The following is a 19,339-nucleotide window of genomic DNA, read 5'->3' as shown; positions in this document are numbered from 1 at the left end:
GTATTAACACAAATATTTGACAGCTTCTGCATATTCAGTATAAAATTGCAGTTATACCTGCCGAATCCAAATTGACTGGAGCTGAACAATTGCTATGGGGCCCCTGTCCTGCCTTGTTCACACAGAACACGCGAAACCGGAACACGTCACCTCGTGGCAAGTCAGTGACATTGTAGTAGCAGTCAACCACTCCAGTGGCAACTGTTTGCCACGTTGAATCTCCTGAAGTAAGAAAATGTCATCCACAGCTTTTATGAAAAAACGTTACAAGATGCATGCTAGGTGGAATATAAATAGAAAGGTTCAGCCTAAATGCAGTAGATGCAATATTTGACTGGAACAGCAAAGTGGCCTACAAATATATCCATAGACAAACAAGTAAAATCTAAGTTACCCCATCTTTTATTGACACAAATTAATAGGTTATTTTCCACCTTCCGTCTTTCTTTCCACTGTGTAGCTGCACGGAGGCTTGATGTCGGATGGCTTCCACAGCACCAGGGCAGTGTTGTTATACGTCTGAGGGACTTCAGGGGTTCCTGGTCGCTTTGGAACATCTGAATCGAAAAACATGAAATGGTGAAAAATAGCTCCAAATGAGGTGATGGTCAGTTTTTTGACGGACTATTTTGCATATTGTTCATGAGAAGGCCAAATGAACTCTGGATTATTATTGACACACCAGTGGTTTAATAAAAAGTAACACAGAAAAGCAAATTGCTCAAAAGGAGTGAATTGAGCTGGACATGTCGCAACATCTGAGATGCATATGATCACTGCTGCCATAAAAAGGCGATGTTGGATATTTTGATGAGGCTTTTGTCTTTTCAGGGTGGTCACACCGAGTCACGAGCATGCTTTTGTTTGGTGCGGGTTCTACGGTAGATGACCTTCTGGGTACAACTCTCCCATTTACCCCAAAATTATGATGTGAGTAATGTCACATAGTGTGGTTACTATTCTCATTAAAGCTCATAACAAGTGTATTCATTCCATCATAACATTCATTTCTTTCATAACTTTGCTGCTGTGAAATGTAAATTTCTCCACTGAGAGACTAATAAAGGCAAATCCAATCCAATCCAATCCATCCCCTTCCCGATTAAAACAAAAAATACTTTATTGTTCCGTTGCATTAGGGGAATTATTGGGTCTGTGAAAAAGCATGAGAAAATTAGTCGCCAGGTGCGATGTTTTGATGACTGCTTGGATGACACAAGTCACTTACAAGCTATCGTCAGTATACAAGAAGTGGTGATGGCAGCGAGGGGGTTGGTCGCAACACACTCATACACCCCAGCATCTCTTGGACTGCACTTCAAGATGGTAAGAAGCTGCCTGCCATCCGGATGGGAGATCAGATTGATCTGGTCATCCGAATCTAGAGCTTTCCGATCTGTATGAAAAAAAAAACAACAACACAGAATCAGAACTTGGAATGTTTGTGTTTTGTAATCCTATTAGCACTAGGATGTAAACAACAGACCTTTCATCCATGCAATGTCAGGATGCGGACTTCCGGCAGGGAGACAACTGAGGGTGACTTGCTCTCCCTCGAGCAAAATTTGGTCTTTGAGTTTGATATGGAACACAGGTGGGAAATCCGAAGCGGAACGAGAAAAGTTCTGAGTGCGGGGAGTCTTTTCCTCTTTTGGGGCGGGTGAAATTAGGTCAGGCTGAGAAGCTGTTTTGTCTTTCTTGCTCTTCGTTAGACCCCACCTATCCCATCTAGAGCGTCTGTCATTCTCTTTCTCAGATTGAACACTGGAAGTGGATTCCATCGATTCCTTTGGCGCGCCCATGCCTGCCTGTTTTGCAAGCTGATTCTCAGGCACGCCCATTCCTTTCAGTCCTCGCCCCTCCGACTGTGAGTGGCGATGACGAGAAAACAGGGGTGTCTTCTTTTCCTCTGGCTTCTCTTGTCTTTGGTCTGATAGGCTGCGGATTTTTGTGGTGGCTCCTGCGACTTTATTCTCAAACTTCTGTCGCATTGCGAGAATGGGAGAGTCTGTGAGCCTCCTGAGGTGTTGCTCTTTCTGACTTCCCTCGACACTTTTAACCTTCCTGTCCTCAGACTGGCTCCTTATTTTGGCAGAGATTCCAGCCACTTTTGACCCAAACATGCGCCTTATTGCAGACACAGCAGACTCATCAGCTTTTATGGGTGCTTTTTCCTCCTGCTCCTTTGTGTCCAAAGATTTGCTACGACCAATTGCCCACGTAACCCTCTTCGGGGCCGCACTTTGCTTTGATTTCTCCACTTTTTCATCAGCTGATGTTGATGTTTTTCCACGCATTGACCACCTCCCAATAAGGCTTAGCCCTGATTCCTTTTCCTTGTCTTCCCGTAGGTCTTGAACTGATTTGGACTTCTCTTTGGAGAGCATTTCAAGGGGGGCTCCTCTTTGCCCCGGCCTGTAGACCTCATCATCTGGATGACCCATTTTACGGTTCAGCATCGGTGATTTTTCTTCTGATTTGTTTCTGGTAAGCTTTCGGAGGCTGCGAGTCAAAGACGACTCCCTCTTCTTGAATCTGGCTTCAAAGATCTCTTCCGAGTCAATGTCTTTGATATCTGTTCTGAGTAGCACTTTAGCAAAGACAGCCGGGTGTTGAGGTGAGGAACTGATGTCTTTGGGTTTATGTCCTTCCAACTTGTCACAGACTTGGTCAGATTTTCCAGATGACCTGGCAACAATTTCTGAAGCGCTTTCAGATGAAGCTGATGCTTTTGTCTTTCGTGAGGTTTCTCTCTCTTTCATCACTTTCTCTTTATTGTTACAGAGTGCGTTCCTTTTCTCCTGTGCTTCATCGTCCTCTTCAATCACAATTAAAGGAGTAACATGTGAGACTGACCTTGGCTCATTTTCTGCTTGGTTCACCTTTTCCTTATTGTTTTTTTTCTCCATTTTTTTCTGTTTTTGCTGTTGGTCCACTTTCCCGTCTGCTGGGTATATAAATGAGTTGCGCTCTGTGGGTGAGTCCATCATGGTTTGCTCTGTGAGGGCAGATATGGATGTTGCCTCCTGAAGCTTCTTCCCCACAGCGCGGGGAGTGCTCATAGATGGGATTTCTAAGGGAGCTCCATTCCTGCGATGCAGGGGCATGGGTTCAGATTCTTCTTGAGTGAAGGAAGCGCTTTTCTGAAAAACTTTGGTCTTTGGTGTGTCCTGGCCTGCACTGTCAGAGGATGCAGCTCGCATGAGTGTGGATGGCCCGACTCTGGATCTACTCAGATTGCGATCCAGAGACGTTGTCTGTCTCTCATCTTCCATTCCAAGTGTTTCAAATAAGGGCCCTCGCAAGCCGCTCATCTTTTTATCAAGTGTACCTCCCCTGAGGAGCCGTTGTCTCATGAGCTCCAGTTTCAAGGCGTAATCCTCTTGGCTGAGCTTTGTTATTCCAGGGCTTGGGCTACGATTGGGGAGTTCAAGAGAAACTGTCTTTTTCAAGCTATTGCAGCTCATTTCTGCCGCATCATTGATATCACCTTTTTCTGGGTCTATGTGAAGAATCAACGCAGAGTCGGCAGAACTGCCTCTTCTCATTGTAGATCTTCTTGCTTTTGTCTGAGATTCTTCCGTCTCCGTACTTAATCCTTTTTGAAATTGAGCTCGTTTTTCCTGCTCGTCTAGGTTTTTATCTTTGCGTGTCACACTTTCACCATTATCTCCTTTGATACCAGCTGTGTCCAGGTTGTCCTTAGTTCTATCAACAATATCATTTGGCCCTTCTGTGATATGTGCATCCGCAGGAATCTCATTCAGGGAAACTCTGGAACCGGAGACGAGCATAGATAGTGGCATAGGAATGAAGGGAAGCTCATCCACATCAGTTTCTGAGTCGGAAGACGAGGAAGGAGGTGGAGAGCCTTCTTTTAAATGCCGTGGCACAGCAATGGACACATGGCTTGATGCGTCATCAAGTAGCTCTGGGATTGTTCGCATCACCATCTTTGATTTGTAACTGATTAAGGAGCGCTGGGGGGAAACCATCAGGACAAAAGTAGTGAAGAACCGTTTGGTGCAAGAATACAATTGACAATCATCTCACATCATACATTTCATTTATAAGCGCCTTTCAAAAGTGTCCTTGAGAGTTTTGAAAGGCACTTATAAATGAAATGTATTATTATTATTATATATTTTTTACATTATTCGGCATACTTCAAAATTCTAATGAATTCATAGGGAAGATAATAATCTTTATTATTCCCTTTTGAAAATCCTAAAATTATTTTATTATTGTACTGTATTTATGAATTATTCACACTTTTGGCATCAATGAACCTTATGTTGACATTTCAAATACTCATACCTGTCATAAGTTTCCCCCGTATTTTGTAGTTTTATTTTTAGCATTTCAAATAATGTACAGTGTAATACAATTTTTAAACGGGAACAAAAAAAAGTGAACCGATCTTACAAAGACCATTTTGGCTCAAATCCAGTTCGTCTCAACTGCTGGTAGCCAACGACAATTGTGCCGCCGATTACTACTATTGTCACGGCAAAACAGCAAAAGTAATCCTCAGTTGTATAAACTGGATATTATTTTATCACTGTGTACGGTAGGGTTGATAAAAGCATAATGTGCACATGCGCGGTAAGCTGTCTGCATTTCCGCTTGTGATAGCATTTTCTTACAATTTCAAATAATGTATGGCGTACTACAACTACGGGAATTGTAATCATTTATAAGGGCAGCTATTAGCCAAGGTTGACAGATATGAATACCCAAGGCATGGAGCCAGAGGCTGAGTTGAGCTTTTTCCTCAAACTGCTTGTGATGCCATCATTAGGAAGCTTAATTACAATTAGAAAAAGAAGGAAGTCAGTAGAAAACATCAGGATGGTTCACGTTTGAGATCTTGCCACACAATTTAGTTGAAGAACAAAGAGGCAATAAAGGCAGCTAATCTGGAAAAAGGAGTGACTGTTTTAACAAAGTGAGCTCCTGAAAAGTGCCTGATTGTAATAGCTCGGGAGTGGCAATTACATCAGTCTCAAAGGAAGTAAAAGAACTAGGGCGGAAAACAAAACGTGTTGAGAACCAATGACTTTTTCTTGCTGGCAAGGCTACTTTCAAGTTACTTCAATGTGATCCTGCTGGTGCAACACAACAAAAGCAATAATTACTTTTATTTCATTATTTTGATCACATACAGATTAAAAACAATGTAAAAATAACTTTGTTCGAGTACTGGAACATGTTTCTATATTCATTTCAAAGGCAAGTTTTCAAACAGTCATGAAGACAAATAAAAGATTGTGTAGGTGTACCAAATTTTGAATTAATGTTGTTGTTTTTTTTTACCTGCCATCGCCTTCGAGACACAATCTGCTTTAGCTTTGCTGTGCAGATGCTCATGTTACTTTCTGACTGCAAGATAAAATGTCATGAATGCTATTGAACAGCCATAATTATAATTGCAAATTAAACACAAGTCTGCCAGCTACCTTGAACCAAGGATGGCGAAGGCACTCAGTGGCACTTGGCCTCCTGAGTAAACAAAGACAAATATTCCACAGTTTTGTTGCATATCCAAACATATATGCAGACGTATATGCATCTGAGACCACTTACAGTCGGTCCACCACCAAGAGCTTGATGACAAACCCCTTAGCCTCTTTGCAGAGGTCAGAGAACATGGTTTCATCAAAGGCCACATTGTAGTTGCGAATGTTTAACACTGTGGCTCTGTCATTTTCACCCGTGAATGGTGACACTCCTGTTAGACTGGAAAAATGCATTTAGACACGATATTAGCTGCTGCGTGTTAAATTTGTGCACTTGCTGTGTGACCTACCAGAGATATGTAATGACTGCAACCGGCCTGTAAGGGGAAGCATCGACACGTAAAGCAGAGGTGATGGAATTTTGCTTTTCTGCAATGATTGCATACAGGAGGTGGCTCACCATATATCTGTTGCTCCGGAGACAGGGCTTTGGTTCACAATCTCTGGTGCCACATATTCCGGAGTGCCATACTTGCAGTAGTGCTCCTCGGATGACTCCAGTTTGATGGCGTTGCCAAAGTCGCAAATTCGGATCTGGTCACTGCCGGTAGCAGCCATCAAAATGTTTTCTGGCTAAAGGCCGATGAATACAAGTGCAATCAATTCTTGTAAATGAACACTCATCTGACACATTCTCTGAAGAATCACAGTTACCTTTATGTCAAGATGGGCAATATCTCTCTCATGAAGGTAGCGAAGGCCTTCTAGCACTTGCTGAACAACTTGACGAATCTGTGGAGATGCACAAATGATGACGTGATGATTTCTAGGTCATGTGACGGAAGTCCATTGGAGAAATCAGAACCCAACCCACTTCCAGCTCTTTGACTGTAGTTCTTCTGCACATTCGGTCTAACATCTCCTCATTACACCTTCCATCCATAGCTGAAGAAAAACAGACTGCACAATCCTTCAGATAAACACCTCAATACATGCTTAAAAATGTTATTTCCACCCAACAATGATTCTAGGGGAGTACGTGTAACTTTACATGACTTTACATTACAATGTGTGTATTGGATCGCTCGTGTCTTTGCGCTGAACTTAAGTCACCTGTCAACTCACTCTGAGGTACAAGAAGAACAAGAGATGTAGAATGTTTCTACTTTTAAATATCTGCATATAAAGTACAAAGGATACAACTCCGTTATCAGCACCACCAAATTATTTTTCTCAAAGGCATCATGGAAGAAGATGATCCTCTCGTGGTCCAGCTCGGAAAGCAGCTCCATTTCTCGCAGGGCCAAGGCTTTTCTCTTTCCACGAGCAGATGTGAACTTGGCAGCAAAATCCTTTTTGTCATTCTTCTGAGTCACTCGTTTTACGTAGGAATAGGTCCCCCTGTGACATACAACATGCTCATTTGTTTGCCTCTAATGTGTTGTTACCTCTGCTCACAATAGTTAAAAGTTCTGCATTGTATCGATCGATGGGTGCTCTACTAAGTAGTATTTTTTTACTGCCCTGCATTCATCGATTTAGTCTTCACTGTGCCTTCAGTTCAGAAAATGTGCAACATTGCTTGGCCTTTTCACTCACAAGCACGGACACACACATACCTGCCTATCTCTTTGTGGAGGTCAAAGTAGTCCGTCAAGCGTCGCATCTTTCGGAGAATGGTTCCCTCATCTTCCATCGGCTCAATGTCCTCTTTTTGCTCTGTCAAAATCATGCAAACTTTTACAAATGTCTGTTTTACCCCTTGGATTTCCAAAAAATAAAAAAGGAAACATGCTCCATCAGGAACTGTTTTTGAAATTCAACTGTTGAACATTCACCTTTGTGAACAGTCAGTTCAGCTTTGCAGCAGTTGGACGCGGCCAGGTTCTTTGCGGTGCACGTGTACACGCCAGAATGTTCAGGGCGAGCATTGAGGATCACAAGAGAATACTCTGGGTCATCATAGACAAAAGTGAAGTGGCTGCCCTCTGAGAGAAGCAGATCATCCTGTGAAAGATTTAAACAACTTTATCAAATATTCAGAGATGACTTATTGGAATGCAACTCTTGCAATAACTACCTTGTACCACAGAATGTCTGGATCTGGTTTCCCTTCGACCACAACAGCAAGGCGAGATGTTTCTCCAGCACACACGTCTACATCTTCCATGATGGTTTCAAACTTCGGTGGCACTGTGGAATGGGTTAAAAAATTACTTGGTCACATTTCATGCAGGAAACCAATTCGGCCATGGTCCAACCTGCCATGACCAACTGTAGCGTGCAGAGGTCGCTGCCAAACTGGTTGCTGGCCATGACCACCAGCTGGCCAATATCCAAGGCTTTGACACGGTGAAGCTTCAGAGAGTGTTGATCATCATCCGGCATGCTCATCTCGCACACCCCTGCTTTGTTGACTAAGGCCACACTCCTCCTGGTGAACACAGAAACAATGTCTCGATTTATGTTTACTTCAGTGAGTGTAGAAGTGAAAAGTAAATAATTACCTTTTCCAAGTGACTGTGGCGTGGACGTGGTTCAAGGTGATGGTGATGTTTACGGGTTGATTCTCAACCACGTATACAATGTCAGGTTTGTCTGTGATGACTGGTGCTTTCCTCAAATAAGGTCCTATTCAAAGTTGTGCTTTGTGTCAACGCTAACAAGCAAGCACTCAGTATAAATGCCATAAAGTGCAAAGAGGCTTCATTTTTCTTCATGTTTTCTTGCAATTGCTCCATTCCTTCTGTCTGCCTGCATGAAGCAACATTGCTCACCAAATTCAAACAAACTAAGAATAAACATGGGATTTTTCTAAAGAATAACACGCACATCCCATGTGATATTCTTTCATTTCAATTGATTATTAGGTATGAAAAAAAAGCAAAGGAGAGATTGAATTACGATTTTTTCGTTTTATCCTAAAAGGGATTATTTGCGTTATATCAACACATCCTTGCTGTCTAAATTGGAAAAAAATATTGGTGCATTCATACACAGTTTCTTAGTGAACATTTTGAACTCAGAGGGGAGTTTGGGAGATGTGTTTAAAAATGTAGGACCCTTCATACCTCTGTCTTGGAGCTGAACCAGATCCGTGAATGGTGAAGGCCTGCTAAGTGTCTTGCCGGTGGATGTCAGGACCCTGAAAGCATAGCGGACCCCCTTGGAAAGGCTGGTTATTGTGTAGCTGGTTTCCCTCAAGTTGGATGCCACGGTGGACCACTGAATGGAGCCCAGGGCTTGCTGCTGGAGTACATATGACAAGGAGCCTGAATCTGGAATGAACAAGAAAAGCATGAAAACACAGAACATCAAATAAACCATCTAACTCTGCTAAGGCATTTTATGTTATTGGACAAATTCTAAGAGCTCGCAAGCTGGATTGGTTCTAGATCCGACATTATGACATGAAATGTCATTAACAAATTCACAGATTAAAACAATCAATCGCAGTCTATAACAAAGACCGAGGGGAAAAAAATACCCGACCATAAAATGGATTTAATCTCTTTGATTTGTTCCAGCTGAGAGTTATAGTTTTTCCTGTGATGGCTTCGATGACCGGGGGACCATCAGGTGGATTTGGAACAATATCTGTTCAGAAAGTACAAAAAGATAGTTGCACATTTTGTAAAAGGAGCCAAAAAGAATGGACAAACTGTATGGGATCACTCGGTACCTGAAACATATAAATGTGCATAGCAAGCTGCTTTGCCCACTTTGTTTGCAATCACCGCCTTGTAGACTCCACCATCAGCATGGCAAGCAGTCTGAATGACCAGACAGTGAAAATCCCTGTCTGAAGGAGACAGCCACCGTTCTTATTTGCCATCTTTCACTCAAACAGGTCATCCGCCTGTCATGTCTTGTCTTACCCTGGGTCATTTGGCGCTCCTCACTGCTCTCAATGCGCTTTCCATTGTGGTACCAGGTGATGGTGGGATAAGGCAGGCCCATCACCTTGCAGTTCAGCACCGCTTCTTTGCCTTCAATCACCTCCAGATCAGCGAGCGGCTTGATAAAGTCTGGCATGGTTCTCTTAACCACTTCAGTCTCCAGCTGCTCTGGCTCCTCTGGGATGGATGGCATCTTCTCAAGTTTGGACCTGCAGAGTAACAGATTGGATAATGTAAAAGGTCCACTATTTGTTTGATTATTTTCATTACTCTATCAAAGAAAAGATGTTGTCATTCTGGTGTAATTTCTCACCAACTTACCAACAAAGTACCAATACACAAACTAAAACCAACAAGTCACCTTAAGGTTGACTGCCTATCATCCCAAAAGCATTTAAGAAGTTACAAATTACACATAACACAAGTGTCTTGGATATTAATAATTGTCTGTCTGCTGACTTCATTATATCATCACCCTTCTGCTTCTTTGCGTATCTGCTGCGTTTTGACATCCCGTCGACGGAATTTCTGTTGTTAAATGATTTCTAACACATATTGGACATCTCTGCTTGCATCGTCTGCTGTACGATATTTCTAAATTCAGTGCAGGGAAAGGTGCTGCAGTAATTACATTAATACTCTCTAGCTGGGTATTGTAAAGTCGTTGATCCTGACATCTTACATGTGAGAAGAAACTGCAGCCCTGTGCTCTTGAATGTAAAGCTCCGCAGTGCAATCAGCCTTCCCGTGAATGTTCTGAGCCACGGCCGTATAGAAGCCCTCTGTGTCACTCCTGACGTTGGCTATGACCAGCGAGTGACGCCCCCCCTCTCTTAGGATGCACACGTTGTCACTCTCCTCCACAATGGACTCTGATGGCACAGAGAGAAGAAACACGGCATTGCTTTGAAGAAAGCATATTATATTAACAAGAAAAAGCAGCAAGTCAGTTAAGCTTCCCTACCAAAGTGCATCCAGGTGACTTGTGGCGCCGGTGACCCGCTCACCTTGCAGTCCAAGCGGGCTGTGCGACCTGCAATGACCTCGAGGACGTCCAGCTTGCGGGTGAACAGTGGCTCCTTGGAGGGTGTCACCTTCAGGTTTGCGCTGGAGGTCAATTCATCTAAATATGAAATCAAATGCTTTTCTTTGCTCATCAGCAAATTGAGGAATCAGTCCAATCGGGTCTGTTGTTCACCTTTAGCTGTGCTCAATTTGCAAGTGTACGTCCCGCTGTCGTCCTCATGCACTGAATTCAGCAGCAAGCGGCATCTGAAAGGAAACAGAGTAATGTAGAAAACAGTCATGTAATGATACTACAAATACTCAATTGCTGTACATAAATAACATTTTCACATATCCACACTTAAATTTGAAATTTATACAGTGCTTGTCAAAAATGTACAACACAATATTAATTACCGTTTTGTTTTGATGCTCTATACAGTGTAAAGTGAAAGAAATATTAACAACCAAAACTTCACATACATGCTGAAGAAGTACATACCAGGAAGTATATTGAAGAAGTGAAGTCAATTTGTTCATGTTCTTTGAATAATAGAATTATAGAAGTAAAACACTACTACGAGTAATAAATGAAACTATAAATAACAGTGTTTTATACAAGGCTGATGAGATTTGAGGTATTAAAACATAAAACTGACCTCCGGCCATCAAAGTGCATCTTGCAGTTCAGCAGCGCCGGCTGAATCAGCTTCCCATTGGAGAGCCAATCCACATCCACATCTGGGGGTCCGGTGATGTGACATTCGAACATGGGCGACTCGCCGGCCTCCATCACCTGGTCTTTGATCTCTTGGATAATTTTCAGGTGCGTCTGCGCTGCAGCTGATGATCAAGTAGATGTTACGTAGACATGTATATCAAGACATATAGGACGAACAAATTGGTCTCTTAGCCATTAAAACAGACTTTGGATTGCTCACTTTTGACCTCAACTGTGCACTCCTCCTGCTTTGTTCCGATCTCATTGACAAGCTTGCAGACATAGATTCCTGTATCCGACCTCTTTGCTGAGATGATCCTGATCTCATTGGCCCCGTCTTCTGTTTCCTTCATAGAGAAGTGTCCTGTCGTTTTGATGGGGACTTTGTCCTTCAGCCTGGGTCAGAAAAACATGGTGAAATCCTTTGTAGCAGGGCATTCAACTGAGCGTGAGGTAATGTCTGGCAGTATTAGTAAAATATATCACCAGTAAAGCATTGGTTTGGGCTGCCCAGTGACCTTTACTGAGATGACAACATCTTGGCCCTCAATCACAGCTTGGTCACATGGCCCCACCTTTGTAAAACATACGATATAGAGCTTTATACTTTTGCTTGATGATTACGGCTACCGTGAGAGGCCCATACCTGGAAAGAGGGAGGTTCCTTCAAGTGGGCACTTTTAGTCGGAGCAGAGCATGCCAGTGGACTCAGGTGCTCCTCATCTAGTGTCCCAATTTGCTCTGGGAGAAAGGAAGATGCCTCAAATAAATCCCATTTGAATTTCAATCTTTAATAAATCGAAATCCTCATTAGGTAAGTTTGAGGAATTATTTTGTATGGTGTTTGCAACAGCACCAGCAGGGCCTGGTAAAAATGTCTGTTGGAACTGTACTTTTCTTTGAGAGTGAAATACACTGTGCAGATAATGATGAGAATAATTTAGTAGCAGACTCATTAACTTGCTTATTCTCAGTGCTCCAAAGCGTAGGCTCTGTCTGGACCTTTGCCTCGAAATTAAGTGACAGCAAGATGGAGCAAAACTAGTGCTGTCACCATTTATTGTGCACTGTGATCTTAATATTTAACATGAGAAACAACCCTCATGCTAAATCCCAGATGAACAGCTAGATAGTAATACAGAAAACCTGTCAGTGGTGACACATGAGCAACATGACAAAGAATTTATTTTGACAAACTTGAGTTGTGTCACAATGAAGCAACTATGTAACAGTAAGTGTGGATGTTTGGCTGCATAGCATGTTTTCCGCTATTCATGTGAGGCAGGGGTATCAAAATCCGGTCCACGAGGGCCGCCGTCCTACATGTTTTCCAAGTCTCCCTGTTGAAGCACCTGATTCAAGGGAACAGGCTCAATGGACACACCTGATTCTAATAATAAGATCATCAGCAAGCTCTGCGGAAGTCTGACATGAGCCCGTTCCCTTGAATCAGGTGCGTTGCAATAGGAAGACTTGGAAAACATGTAAGACGGCGGCCCTCGAGCACCAGAGTTTGACACCCCTGACGTGAGGTGAGGTGGTAAAGGCTTTTGTTTCCTCATGGTAAGCTGTGTAGAAAATGGATGGTGACTCATACCACAACCTGCTTTAACTGAACTTTGTTCTCGGCACATTGTTTGGATACATGTCGCACAGTTCATCTGTTTGCACTGTACAAACTTGCTGAAACTGCAGCTGACTTCGGGCGAGAGGTGTGGTACACCTTGGATTGTCGCATTGCATACTTAGACAACAACAGTTTTGAGGAACACCGCCGCAAGGACAGCTAGTCCATGTAAACTTCCGATTTAACTTTTAGCAGTTTAAAAGTAAAGAAGCGCAACTCAGATTTGCTCAAAATGCCATAACCTACTAAGAGTCAACTCTTAGAGTCACATTTGCAGAGAATAAACACTCCTCAGGGTGTTTACCTAACCCTGCCAGCTTTTATAATGCTCCTGCACACATCTGATCCTTCTTCCCGTAAATAAAACATCTGATGTTCATGGCATCCATCACTGACACTGACCTTCATTCAAATGATATTGACCTCGAAACACCCAATGGATGACCAAAGGTGCCTCGATTCTACACCCATGTGATATGCAGGAGCATAGGAAAAAAGGGGCAGTTAGGCGGGTTGCTTCCTGCAAATAATTTTATCTCACAATGCCTAGAGAACATCGAGCAAGATAAAAAGCTCACACAGGGTCACAAGGCAGCGCGCATTTACCCTGAAGAAGAGGCTGGCTAAAAATACTCCAGCAAGGTGGACTGGCTGGCCTAATATGGCAACGCATGCCTAACTAAGCTGCTGGTGACACCGTTTGCATTTGCAGACACAGCTGCATCATGCATGAGCTGAGAGGATCCACAATATAAACACATTCGGTTAACAGTCTTCCCTTGATTTGAATTATGAATCGGTTGCCAAGGAAACCACCACCGCAAGTGTGGTGGCTGTGCTCTAGTAGGAGTGTCACATCAGTCAGACAGCGCTCTCGTACTGAGCCACAATCTCTTCATTTAAGAGGTATCTTCATCATCATCATCGTTCAAGTATCTTTGGACTGACAAGTAAATCATATTGATTTTTTTTCTATTGATGTTATTTTTATTACTTATCCACATATACCCTGGTGTGTATAAATATGTTTCTATCTAAAAAAACGTTCAAACCAACCTTCAGCAGCGCCACTTTTCACTCGATTCATTCTCATTTGGCTTGCATCACATTCAGTTTTGGTTTCATCTTCCACCAGGATGGTAGGAATGACCACTTTCTCCTCCTTCCTCCTCTTTAGAAGTGGACTGATGGAAGGTGTGGGTGAGGAGCTGAGCCGAGGAGGCTTTGTTGGATACTGTGACTCAGATTCCCTCAATGTGACTGGCGACTCGCATTTCCCAGTTGGACTGTGGAATCTGTCATTTTCCTTCCTTGAAGGAGACTGACCTTCTGCAGATGTGACAGCCAGAGTGTTGGGAGATTTCTGTGTGCATTTCCTGTGTTTCAACACAAAACGGATGGAATCATTTGATAGTTTTAGCCGTGCCTTTAACACATTCATCGGTAGAGATTATTCCCTCCAAACCTGCTGTGTGTGGTCTTTGTGGCTGTTGGCAATGGTTGCCCTGGCAACTGCTGAACGAATGCTGTCTCCATGGTAACTCTAATATTCCCATTTTTTTCTTGTGACGAGTAATATTCCGGGTGTGCCTTTGGGCTTGGCTTAGCTTTTTCAGGAACTGTAGTTAAGGGTTGTGGTCTACCAGCCTCCTCTCCCTGTGCTCCCCTCATTGCTCGCTCCTGTGGCGGCACTTTTGGGGCAACGGGGTCAAGCTTGCCTGTTAACAGCCACTCAGTCGAAAATGCTTTCCTCATGTTTACTACCCCAACAAGGTTTTTGATCCTTTCCAGTTCTTCACTGAACTTGGTTTGATAGCCCTGAACACGCTGTGAGTAGCTCATCTTGTCCTCGAAAGAGGAGGCTCGTTGCTTGAAGGCCGCTCGCTTTTGTGTGACATCATTTCTCTTTTCGGAGTAATTCCACTTTGAGATAGATCCAAGTGTTGCCAGATCCACACTGGCCCTTCGCTCTTCAAAAGCTTGGATCTTATCAGAACAATTGGGCCTTGCACAAGTAAGTTTGGCCGCCACCTTGTTGTGAACAATGGATCCCTGCCGTCTCTCAATCAGGGGAATCTGAGGTCTGTGTATATCATGGTCTTGATTTGGGGCTTCGAGGTGGTCTGTGTTTGGGACGAGAAGTGACTGAGGAGAGGTTGAGGGTGCAGAAAGGAGACCCCTATGTGATTCTTCATCTATCTGAATCCTAGAAGGAGGAGGGTTGGAGGGAAATGAGGTGTGAAGTTAGACCTTCTGTAGATTGTGATACGCTTTGGAAGGAGCAAATGTCTGTCCATGTCATTTTGTCTTAATATGCAGTTTTTCTGCTTCAGGGCACAAGTGAGTGCAGATGGCACACTCATAAAATCAGAAGTTGCCAGATGTAGGGTAGAATATGAACTTTTCCGAAATCAAATCTCAATGTAGATCTGTGACGAAGGGAAAAAAAACATGCCAAAGAGAGATCCCATGTTGTTCATCGAAATTGGTGTCCATGCTCATTAAACTGGATCAAAGTCAGCATCCGATGCATGCCGCTGCAAGCGTGAAAAGTGGTCATCCAATGGTGATACTCCAGAAAACGTGCAGCAGGTACACTCAGTGCAATAAAAAATGTCAGTGCCTTTGAAACAGGTTGGGGTTAGATGTTTCCACAGCAACATAGTCAAAGGAAAGTGTGACACTAAAACCACATTCCACATTAAAAATAAATAAAGAGTAATAATCCACAGTAAATACTAACGTGGATATCTGTTTATGACATCTTGTCTTGAGCGTCATTTTAAATTTGGGTTTGCAGATAGTTTGGACTCTCCTACAAGGGCATGGAAAATGTTCTTCCCCTGTAGAGGCTGAACATACTGCCGTAGTAGTCACTGCCGACGGAAACACTTTCCTCTGACCCCTGAACAGGCCGCGCCAGGTTAGCGTGAGATGCTCGGATCAGCGGCTCAACACCCAGGTGACGGACGGGCAGGGGGCCCTCTGCAGGATTGCTGCCAAGAGCTTGCCTGGATGGGTTTGTTGGGTCCATGTTGAGCCCGGGTGGACGGGAGCCCAGCGTCTGGAGCTCTCGTTCCACAACGGGGTCATAGGAGCCTGGAAGGGTACCTCGGCGATCGGAGGCATCGGGGTTATTTTCCGTCATCCGATCCCCTTCACCTGGAGGGAACAACATTGAAATGTACCATTATTTTCACACACATAACTGCTGTTCCACCAAATGTGGGCATACAGGGACTGCATGAATCAACCCAATATCGGGAATGACCTTTCAAGTGTGGTCAAAAAATGTGTAGTCATAGTGTTCTCTGGAATCATACCGCAGAGAACGATGAACGAATGGGATTATTTAACCATTATTTTCTGTGACTGTCCATGGATACTTATGAAAATCACTTTACTTGTGATACTTACTCAGCCCATGACGCAAATGTTTTTGTTTGTTTTAAACAAGAGCTTCATAATGTCTGCTGTGAAGGCGCCTGCAAGCTGCTCATTGAAGAAAACAAATGATGGCTCACCTCCTCCCACCCTCATTGCATATTTTCTTCCTATTCTTCCAGTTCGGTTTCTCTTGGGGATATGTGGGGTTTCGGGCCGCCAACGCAAGAGCTCAGAAAACACCAACACAGAGTGCAAGTGAGGGAAGTGTCCTTGTGGTGGAGGAGGAAGAGAAGGCGTCAATATTTGTGATCTAAATTGAGACATGCTGTTGCCGGGTTGGGTCCTCCGGTTTCCTCCCACATTCCAAAAACATGCATGGCAGGCAGATTGAAGACTCCAAATTGTCCCTATGTGTAAGTGTGAAAGTGACTGTTGTTTGTCTTTGTGTGCCCTGCGATTAGCTGGCAACCAATTCAGGGTGTCCTCTGCCTCATGCCCGAAGACAGCTGGGATTGGCTCCAGCACCCCCTGCGACCCGAATGAGGATTAAGCGGTACGGAAAATGGATGGATGTTGCCGGGTTTCGAGCAACGTGAGAGCAGGCAGCTTTGATTCAAGCTGACATTGATTGAATACGTTATGCTCAATATTAGAGCCTGAGCAAGGTATTGCTACACAAAAGAAAAAAACACATCTCTGTTGGAGAACAACTATCATTTAACAGGTTTAGAGCAAAATAATGTCAATTGGGCTCCAGTCACTGGACCACAGTTTGACTTCAATGACTATAATTCTATTGGCAGATCATCAATCAATCAACCAGTTTTACGAAGAAATATATGGAACCCATTTGCGGTTATGTCTGGAGATACCCGCAACCTTTGTGAGGATAAGCACTTGGGGGACGGATTCATTTGATGTCGACAATGACATTTTGTTTGCTCAACATGTTGGTGGATGAGTACTTGCACAGACAACTGTGTGTGACAGGTTGATTTCAGATGATCAAATACATTCTTTTAGCTTTCCCCTTCAAGGGTCACCACAGCAAATCAGTGTCCTCCATCTAACCTGGTTTTGTGCATCCTCTTCTCTCACACCAGCTACCTTCATGTACATATACCATGCATTCTTTATGTTGTATTTTTATACTTCTGACTATGTAGTTTCTTTTTTATTAAACATTTTTATGCAGTTGTACAGCTCAGTCTTCTGTATTTTTTTTGTACATGCGATACTTTGGATTGGATTTGCCCTTATTAGTCTCGCCGTGGAGAAATTTACATTTCACAGCAGCAAAGTGATGAATACTTGTTTTTTTCCCCTTTCTTTTCAACCCCACCACACAGCCCCATCCCTTTCAATTTTGCTGTTGTATATTGCAAATGTTCCCACTGTGGCATTACTAAAGGCTTTCTGATTCTGATTAAGGTAGTTGAAAAAAATAGTGTGAGAAGATTTGGGAAATGGTTGTTCATCTCTTTTTCATTTCCATGTCAATAATTGTATTGGATTTTTCAAGATGTCACACTGACACTTACAAGCCAGTTATTTTGAAATAATGTTTTTATGTGTAACGGAGTTGTGCACTTAGATTATTAAATTATGAAGGAAGTGACGCAACAGCGCACAGTGTGGCACCATGTCCCGCCCATAGTTTCTAGAACAATCTCGAGGAGATTCAGGGTGAGTCGCATTTTCTGTTGGTCTTGATTAACGTGCATTTTCATGACAATATCTTATTTTGTTTCCCCTTTTGTACTGTCTAGTGTTATCTAATTAGTTCCCTTATTCATTTCGAGTCCAGATTACTTTTTGTGTCATTATTTACTTCACGTTTTGTCGAGTGGAACTTTGGAGCACATGTGCTTCATAGTGCTTTTCTATTGCGCAGTTAATCACAAGACGAAACCTATGCGACTTCACCCATCCCTTCTGCCATACTGTGTTGCAGGTAATAATTGTTTCATTTCGTTTTTATTGAACAATATTTAGTTTCTTGTGTCGTGTTTCATTTGCCCGTGAGTGTCCGTGGCGGGTTGAACTGTGCGCCAGCCATTACAAGCGCACCGCGTGTTCTGCCGAGTCTCCGCCCATGATGCGTTCAGGGACATCTTGTAAATAACAGTGAACTTGTGTTGTATTCTCTTTTTCTGTAAATAACCACTATACGATCACACATTGTTAATTATGTTTTGTTATCTACAATGTTTTGCATTTGAGAACAATCTCGAGGAGATTCAGGTTAATCACAAGACGAAACCTATGCGACTTCACCCATCCCTTCTGCCATACTGTGTTGCAGAAATAAAAGAAAAAGACACATCCACGCGTCTCGTCTTCATTAAGACGGCAGCATCGTGGAGATGAAGACAGTCACTGTTGTGACACCCGTCACATATGCATGTTGTATATTTATAAACCATATTAATTTTTTAAGACATTTGTTTTATTGATTTTCTTTCATGTTTCCTTTGCCAGCTTGCGACATATTTCTTGTCATCAACTCTTTAGCTATCGACTACGATTTCATTTGTATTTTGGTTATTTGTTGATTTCTTGTACATTAGACTTGTTTGTTGATCCAGTTCATGAAAGATTGTCCCCACTGCCGGCAGGAGACACAGTCATAAATGACATACGTCTGAATTCTGCGCCCCTCTGCCAAGCTATTTATTAAGAATACATGCAAATTAAAGTGATACATTAGTAAAACAGTTTTCTTGATCAGCATACCACGACTCTGGGTGTTCTGAGGAACAACAGATATAAGCAATAAAACATTGTGTTTCCCATGAACTGATAAGTTTGCATCCTGGCTAGTGACCTCTTTGTGTGAAAAGGAGTTTGAAGTCCTAAATTACCCCGGTGATAAAAGACTTCCCCAGGACGTAAATGACCCCTGTGAAGCTACATTGCTGTGTCCGTTGACCTGATTGACCCCAGGTTGCCCGTGCCACACTTGTGTATTGAGTCAGAAGTGTTGACGAAGGATACAACAGCATGAAACTTTTAAATATGATAACTTCTTATTATCTAATCGCCATCAGACTTTTTCTCTCAAGAGTGCATGGCTGTTTAAAACAACCAGTCATGTTTGCTATAAATGTCATCAAAAATACCTAAAGGTCCTCCCCAGTCGGTCTTGTCTTGATGTCTCCCCAGCCCTCCTTTAGGTTCCATCTGGGGCTCGGTGGTCTCATTCTCTGTTGTCTCAGAGTCTGGCATGACAAGAAGAAAC

At 43.0% G+C, this 19,339-nt stretch overlaps 1 protein-coding gene across 9 annotated transcripts in view; it reads right to left on the bottom strand.

Moving 5' to 3' along the window:
- The window catches only part of LOC148903354 (striated muscle preferentially expressed protein kinase-like), a 40,999-nt gene that overhangs the window by 5,390 nt on the left and 16,270 nt on the right, over positions 1-19,339 (bottom strand). For 6 of the 9 annotated variants that reach the window (XM_089000955.1, XM_089000978.1, XM_089000982.1 and 3 more), the window contains 32 exons: positions 19,221-19,319; positions 15,723-15,873; positions 14,177-14,917; positions 13,768-14,087; positions 11,731-11,825; positions 11,571-11,659; positions 11,305-11,480; positions 11,023-11,206; positions 10,557-10,630; positions 10,323-10,481; positions 10,041-10,230; positions 9,338-9,567; positions 9,142-9,261; positions 8,952-9,056; positions 8,531-8,737; positions 7,967-8,090; positions 7,721-7,893; positions 7,540-7,652; positions 7,298-7,466; positions 7,079-7,178; positions 6,660-6,860; positions 6,334-6,394; positions 6,174-6,251; positions 5,920-6,092; positions 5,810-5,836; positions 5,587-5,739; positions 5,460-5,502; positions 5,317-5,382; positions 1,487-3,980; positions 1,229-1,396; positions 435-557; positions 58-222 (listed from right to left, as the gene is read on the bottom strand). In XM_089000955.1, the coding sequence (XP_088857081.1) occupies positions 58-222; positions 435-557; positions 1,229-1,396; positions 1,487-3,980; positions 5,317-5,382; positions 5,460-5,502; positions 5,587-5,739; positions 5,810-5,836; positions 5,920-6,092; positions 6,174-6,251; positions 6,334-6,394; positions 6,660-6,860; positions 7,079-7,178; positions 7,298-7,466; positions 7,540-7,652; positions 7,721-7,893; positions 7,967-8,090; positions 8,531-8,737; positions 8,952-9,056; positions 9,142-9,261; positions 9,338-9,567; positions 10,041-10,230; positions 10,323-10,481; positions 10,557-10,630; positions 11,023-11,206; positions 11,305-11,480; positions 11,571-11,659; positions 11,731-11,825; positions 13,768-14,087; positions 14,177-14,917; positions 15,723-15,873; positions 19,221-19,319 (7,371 nt within the window). The remainder of the gene's footprint in view (positions 1-57; positions 223-434; positions 558-1,228; positions 1,397-1,486; positions 3,981-5,316; positions 5,383-5,459; positions 5,503-5,586; positions 5,740-5,809; positions 5,837-5,919; positions 6,093-6,173; positions 6,252-6,333; positions 6,395-6,659; positions 6,861-7,078; positions 7,179-7,297; positions 7,467-7,539; positions 7,653-7,720; positions 7,894-7,966; positions 8,091-8,530; positions 8,738-8,951; positions 9,057-9,141; positions 9,262-9,337; positions 9,568-10,040; positions 10,231-10,322; positions 10,482-10,556; positions 10,631-11,022; positions 11,207-11,304; positions 11,481-11,570; positions 11,660-11,730; positions 11,826-13,767; positions 14,088-14,176; positions 14,918-15,722; positions 15,874-19,220; positions 19,320-19,339) is intronic. The other 3 variants (XM_089000965.1, XM_089000994.1, XM_089001000.1) reach the window with 3 other exon arrangements.

Source organism: Hippocampus bargibanti, linkage group LG01 (assembly GCF_051943395.1).
Source record: "Hippocampus bargibanti isolate YZ-2025 linkage group LG01, ASM5194339v1, whole genome shotgun sequence".
In the NCBI taxonomy this organism is placed as follows: domain Eukaryota; kingdom Metazoa; phylum Chordata; class Actinopteri; order Syngnathiformes; family Syngnathidae; genus Hippocampus; species Hippocampus bargibanti.
This window is presented reverse-complemented; position numbering and strand designations above follow the sequence as displayed.